Here is a 6,566-nt window from a genome sequence, read left to right as displayed (position 1 = left end):
TTGGAAATTTCTTCCGGTTCGACATAATCTCGATGTCATGCACATTGAGAAGAATGTATGCGATAGCATTATTGGTACATTATTCAACATTCCTGGAAAAACAAAGGATGGAGTCGCTGCTAGGTTGGATATGGTAGATATGGGCATAAGGACTGGTTTTGCACTAGAACCTGGGAAAAAAAAAAGACAAGCTGCCTTTGGCAACTTGGAATCTGCTGGTAGAAGAGAAAAGAGCAATGTGCATGTCTTTTTTTAGCATGAAGCAGCTACTTCCTATTGCTATACTTTCAAGTTTAGAGAAGCCAGTCCGGTATGCAATCATTCGGTTTTGTTTGTTCTTTAAGGCTATATGCAGTAAAGTGATAGATGTTAGAGAGCTAAAAAAAATGCAAGAAGACCTAGTTCTGATAGTTTGTGAGCTTGAAAAGTATTTTCCACCTTCGTTTTTCGATATCATGATTCATCTCACAGTTCATCTTGTCAGAGAAGTTAAGCTTTGTGGACCAGTATTCTTTAGGTGGATGTACCCTTTTGAAAGGTACATGAAAACCCTCAAAGGCTATGTTAGAAATCAAAACCATCCAGAGGGTTGCATTGCTGAGTCCTATATTGCTGAAGAAGCCGTGGAATTTTGCTCAGAACGTGCACTTTCTGAAGATACAGTTGGCATCCCATCAGTAAGCATATTTGATGTAACTTGTAGCAAACCCTTATCTGGTGCTACTATTGTATCTTTCTATGGAAGGGAGTTGGAGCTAGCACATCTATGTGTGTTACAGAATACAAAGGAAGCAAGACCATACTTCGAGTAAGTATACATTACACTTTTAATCTATTGTTTACATTTGTACAGCTTTCCGCGGTTAAAAATGTTAGTTTTGATCACATTTATAATTTTGCAGAGAACATATGGAGATTTTGAAGCATACCTATCCAAGGTTCAAAAAAAATGAAAATTGGCTGACCAATAAGCAAAATTTAACTTTTGTTAGCTGGATAAAGGAGAGGGTACGTCCGTACGTGTCGTAAACAAAAGTATCAATTTCATTATAGTAGTCTTCATTACTGGTTAATTTTTGAATAAGTGGCTGTGCATAAATATGTTTATATGTTTTCATAGGTTCTTGAAGAATTGGGCAATCCTAATCATGGTATCTCTGAAACTTTGAGGTGGATTGCAGATGGACCGAATCCGGATGTACCTACATTTTGTAGTTACATGGTCAATGGGGTTCATTTCAATACCAAGGAACGTGATGATGTTAGGAAAGTGCAAAATAGTGGTGTTTTCCTAAATGCCCGTGCTTTACAAGTATCTAGTGTGAAGGACAAAAACCCCAAACTGGATGATATGCAATTTTATGGGGTGATTACATCAATTTGGGAGATAGACTATCAACAGTTTGGAATCCCTGTGTTTAAGTGTGATTGGGTTGAAAATGCCAAGGGCATTATAGTTGAGTTTGGGTTTACGTTGGTAAACTTGAATAGGACAGGTCATGTGGCCGATCCTTTTGTTTTAGGTAAGGATGTCAAACAAGTATGGTATGCATCTGACCCTCTTGATGATGATTGGTCAGTAGTTATTCAATGTCCTGATAGAGATTATGCCCACGATGGGGATGAAGAAGAAGAGCTTGACAATCTGGAACTTGAGTAGCAGCCCTTTGTAGCAAGAATGCCAGCAATTGAGTCGTATGACAATGCAGTTGGTGATGATGAGAACCGCTACTTGCGAGAAGGGAATGAAGGGATATGGGTTGATAAATGCTAACTCTCAAAGTTATCTGTTTAAGTTAGGGATTTAACAAATCTCCCCTAAACCCATTTGTAGTATAGGCAGTTAATGTTGAGGTACTTTTAGCATGTGTAATGATCATTTTTTGATGATGTCTGATAATGCAAAATGGTTGAATTCTCATTTACTTATCTGATGTTATAAATATTATGAACTTGATTGTATTTGCTTTTGTGTTTATTATTGTATCGCAACACTTAATTATTATAAATGAAAAGCTGACTGTATTTGGTTTTGTGTTTTCAGATTATGGCACTTCAACGCGAAGACCTTCATCTCAAGCACTAGAAATGGCTAAGAGAATGAGAGAAATTCAGTTCGGGACAAGGTGTACTACCAAGAGATCAAAGGGAACCAGTATGGCTTCAGTACACGGTGCATCAAAGGCCTTGTCATTGAAGCGACGACGTCATTCGAAGGGTTCAAAAGCTGTCAGAAAAGAAGGACTGAAGTTGCTTCAACGAGGGTGTGTAACTATATGTCGCATTGTGAGGAGAAAAATTATTGGAAAGAAGATGACAGTTAGCTTTAACGATAAAGGAGAACCCATAGGGAAAGCTGGTAAAGAAATGCAGTCATATATTGGGGTGTTAGCTCGCAAGAAGGTTGCAATCTCGAATCCTACATGGAACGATGTTTTAATGGAACATAAAAACAAAATCTGGGAAGGCGTAAAGGTATGATCCATATTTCCTAATTTTTGATCTTTGGGTATTTCTGATGTGTTGCATATAATTGATGCTTACTTGTTTAGTTACTTATGCGTTGTTGGTTGCTATTTTCATGTATGTAGTTGGCGTTTCTGTTGCGTCCAGAACACAAAAGAATGGTTTTAATCTCAGCAGGACGGAACTGGAGAGAATTCAAGAGTCATTTGACTACCCGCTACATTCTCCCTTATAGGGATAACCCTGAAATGATCGAGTCTCGTCTAGAGGACTATCTTTTCATTAATCAATGGGATTGGGAGATTTTTGTAAAGGATAGGTTGTCTGACACATTCCTGGTAAGTAAGAACTATTTGGCAGTTACTGTTTTGTACATATTGATTGAGTGTTTACAAGTTAAGCATGTAATGAGTGGACCTTGTTATGTAGGAACTGCATGAGAAAGAAAAAAAAAAAAGGGCCTTAAATAAGTATCCTCATCGGATGTCACGTAAAGGATACGCTGGATTGGAGGAAGAACTGGTTAGTAATCAGTTGCATGTTTCATGGTTTGTACATACTGATTTATTATACAATGGTATAAATATTGACTTGATCAATTTATATAGTCTGGATGTATGAGTGACTCTGAACTTGATCATGCAACGATGTGGATTAAGGCACGTCAGGACAAGAATGGTGGGTTTAAAGATCCTTTGGTAGAGGAGAAGGCCAAAAAAATTGTAAGTCGTTTCAATTTGGTTTGAGATCAGCCATTTGAATGTAATGTTACACCATCAATACTTTCGTATATATATCTCACCCTCAAACACTTGTATTTTCAGGCTGCTTTGAAGAAAAAGGAGGTTGAGGGAGAGTTAAGCACTTCGGGTGCAGATGATGTGTTAACCTTAGCATTAGGAAATCCTGAAAATACTGGAGTAGTAAGAGGAGTGGGAGGTAGTGTGAGGAAATCTACATATTTTAACCTCCCAAAACGTCGAAAGCAAAGTGTTCAACAGACTGTTAGGTTAAGTGTTCAGAAGATAATGGAACAAGAGAGGGAGAAGATATTAGCAGAAGAACGAGTAATTTGGGAGGAGAGATTTAGGAGGTTAGAAGAGAAGGTTGGTGCAAGTGCTTTGCAAACTGAGTCCCCCAAAGTTTCCACCCTTGACAAGCAAGTGGGTTCTGGACAAGGAAGTTGTTCAAATTTGCAAGAGAAGGCTACTGTGGGAACTGAAAAACTGACTTCTGCCACTGTTAAGAAGTCTTTGGATTTAGAACATCTTCAGGAGCCATCAAAAGAATCTTTGGAATTAAAACTTCCTCTTTAGGATCCAGTAAAAGATGTGAATCTCATTAGTGGAGTGAAGTTGAATGCTACTGCGAAAGATGTCAAAAATAGTCAGGTGGTTGTTGATCTGGAAATCCAGAAGGGTTCAATTCAGGTAATTGTAAATGTGTTCTACATTAAACCATTACATCGTTAAGTTAGATGATGTGTTATGCTGCCATATTACATTATTTGATCAACTATCTTATATAGTGTCTCATTATAACACTTTATCATTTTTAGGCACAAACAATTGGGAAAGAGTGCCGATTGGCTACAGGTTCAATCGATAATGTTGTAGCAATTGCAACAATTACAGAAGTCAATGGTGAAAACAATAGCCAGCTTATCCATGGTGTTCCATTGGGCAAGGGAAACAAGCGTGTGTCAATTGTCACTTCTCTAGTGGATGAAGCTAAGCTTCCATTTCCGATCAAAGATGAAATAGTGACTGTTCGAGATGCTATCGGGACTTATGTGGCCTGGCCTGAAAACCTTATAATTTTTCAATGCGAGTCTAAGGTAACAAATACTACTTATAACTTCATTTAAATGTACCTTAAAGTTAATTCTTGCTTTGATGACTTGTCCCTACTGATTTGTACCATTTTCTGTTACACAAGTAGACGGCAGCAAAGAGTAAAGGATTGAAGAAGAGAAAAAGGGCAGATGAAGATGATGATGAAGAGGAAGATATAGACACTGCATCACTGCCACCAACTACTCCTGCATCTCTTATTGCGGTATGCAATTGGGCCAAAGAAAGAATGAGAAATGCATAAATTAAACAATTATCTGCGAGTTCGATGAAAAGATTTTCGGACATCCATCCAAAACTTTTATCTGCAAACATGATATTAATAACTTTGTTACCATGAAGGAAGTATCGGGCAGCTGCATAGGCATCTATATTCGGTAACCTACTCGCATTAGTTGGAATTTACATATACGTGTCTTAAAACTTATGGTTTAATGTTGCATTCTTTCATTTGTAGCTACCTATATTGTGTGTTGAAAAAACAAAAATGGTAGATATGGTTGGATTTATGGACAATACAGATGTTGGTGCCATTGGGTGTGGCAGTCCAATTGAGCGTTCCCGTGCTATCGCCGATAGGCTAAAACGAGCAAAGCGTGGTTAGATTATTTTGGTGCCATATAACTCTGGGTATGTAATCTTCATACATTGGATACATGCATTCTGAAATTGATACGGTCCTGAATATATTGTGATTTGATGTCCATTGTCTTGAAATGTGAATTTTTTTTTTCTGCTTTGAAGATGTCATTGGATGCTGACTGTACTCAGTCCTGAAGAAGACATTGTCTACTTCATGGATCCATTAAAGAGAAGACTCTGCACAGGAGAGTGGAAGAATATTGTTGATAAGTAAGTGGATGTTTTTAGTAGTAATGGACTTAATTTAAACTGATGTTTCAGCTGCATATTAACACAAATTTTCTGCTAATTTTAAAGTGGCATCAAAATACATAATGCTCAACTCAAGAGGCAAGGCAGAAAGGCAACTACTTGGAAAAACTGTGCGGTACGATTATGAAACCTTTTATGAAACAGTTTTTATAATTTTTGTTCCGAGAAGTTGGTTATTCACGAATGAGTTTTGCCCATTGTTGGTATTTAATATACTGTTTTTAGGGTATTCCGGAGCAAAAGACGGACAAAGACTATGGATATTATGTAATGAGATATATGAAGGAAATAGTGGAAGATAAGAGCTTAGATTTTTTCACCAAGGTAACTAAAACTAGTTGAGGTTGCTTGGAATATAGTTACTGAAATTTTGGTTGCTGTTGTGTTTCATGTGTTTGGGTGAATATGACTTTTGGTTGGTGTTGGTTGCTTGGATTATGTCAAGGTTGTCCAGAATTCTTGAAATTTTGGTTGCTGTTGTTTTACATGTCTTTTGTTGAACAATGACATGTATATGTAATTTTTTGGTTAATGTCGATTGCTTGGATATGTCAGGAAAGTCCAAAATCCCTTAAATTTTGGTTGCTGTTGTTTTGAATGTGTTTTGGTGAATATGTCATATATATAATAACTGCATTTGCTGTTGGTTGCTTGGATTATGGTTATTGAAATTTTGATGTCAATTACTAAGTGGCATATATGCTTAGATTACAAAACTTTGTCAAGGTTGTCCAAAATACATAATGCTCAATGATGTATAACAATAGATTCTTTTTGCAATTTTGTCCATTACTAACTACAAACCAATTTATTTCAGTGGGAGAGAAGAGGCAAAGCAGCATATACCCAGGAAGATATTGATGTGATCAGAAATGAGTGGGCAAAGTTTATGGTGAAGACATATATGTAAGCATTGTGCTTGGTACTTATGGAGCTATATCTTCTTTTTTAGTTCAGTTGAAACTTTGTTCTATGGATTTGGTTGGACATGAGTTGATGCTTGTACTTTGAATTGATAATGTAAGATTTGCAAGAATGATGTATGAGAATGATGAAGTAAATGACAACTTTGAATTTCATATCTGCCTATTTCCAGATCAATTGTGCAAACTCAATTCCAACAACATATATATGAATGTAACTATTGTAGTGCAAACTATCACACAACACAAAATAAAGGTCCAAATAAAGCTACTTATCTGAAGAGAATTCAGACAACACCTTTATATACCAACTTGTCATCTTAAGCCATTCAGACAACATAGACATCTACTAACTTGTCATCTCAAAGATATTCAGACAACATTGGCATCTACCAACTTGTCATCTTAAGCTAGTGTAGACAACAATGAC

At 36.8% G+C, this 6,566-nt stretch overlaps 1 protein-coding gene and 2 long non-coding RNA genes across 3 annotated transcripts; all 3 read left to right on the top strand.

Moving 5' to 3' along the window:
- The first annotated feature begins 3,104 nt into the window (after nt 1-3,104).
- Nucleotides 3,105-3,782, top strand: LOC121050692. Its single transcript, XM_040511560.1, has 2 exons — nt 3,105-3,188; nt 3,291-3,782. Exons 1-2 carry the CDS (start codon nt 3,114-3,116, stop codon nt 3,780-3,782), a joined length of 567 nt encoding a protein of 188 aa, XP_040367494.1. The 5' UTR covers nt 3,105-3,113.
- A 33-nt stretch (nt 3,783-3,815) lies between these two features.
- On the top strand, nt 3,816-4,553 carry LOC121050367. Its single transcript, XR_005802779.1, has 3 exons — nt 3,816-3,896; nt 4,025-4,303; nt 4,408-4,553. It is a non-coding gene; the product is annotated as an uncharacterized LOC121050367 (long non-coding RNA).
- A 13-nt stretch (nt 4,554-4,566) lies between these two features.
- On the top strand, nt 4,567-6,245 carry LOC121050366. The gene is made up of 5 exons (XR_005802778.1): nt 4,567-4,696; nt 4,777-4,949; nt 5,064-5,171; nt 5,259-5,537; nt 6,031-6,245. It is a non-coding gene; the product is annotated as an uncharacterized LOC121050366 (long non-coding RNA).
- The last annotated feature ends 321 nt before the right edge of the window (nt 6,246-6,566 follow it).

The sequence above is a fragment of the Rosa chinensis genome, chromosome 7 (assembly GCF_002994745.2).
Source record: "Rosa chinensis cultivar Old Blush chromosome 7, RchiOBHm-V2, whole genome shotgun sequence".
Lineage (NCBI taxonomy): Eukaryota > Viridiplantae > Streptophyta > Magnoliopsida > Rosales > Rosaceae > Rosa > Rosa chinensis.
Note: the sequence above shows the minus strand (reverse complement) of the source record. Positions and strands in the feature narration are given on the sequence as shown.

What these genes read in the sequence shown, in the direction of transcription:
- LOC121050692 (XM_040511560.1), top strand. Translation starts at nt 3,114, where the DNA reads ATGTGGATTAAGGCACGTCAGGACAAGAATGGTGGGTTTAAAGATCCT. An exon ending in AGGAGAAGGCCAAAAAAATT is followed by an intron (nt 3,189 to 3,290) that starts GTAAGTCGTTTC and finishes TTGTATTTTCAG; the next exon opens with GCTGCTTTGAAGAAAAAGGA.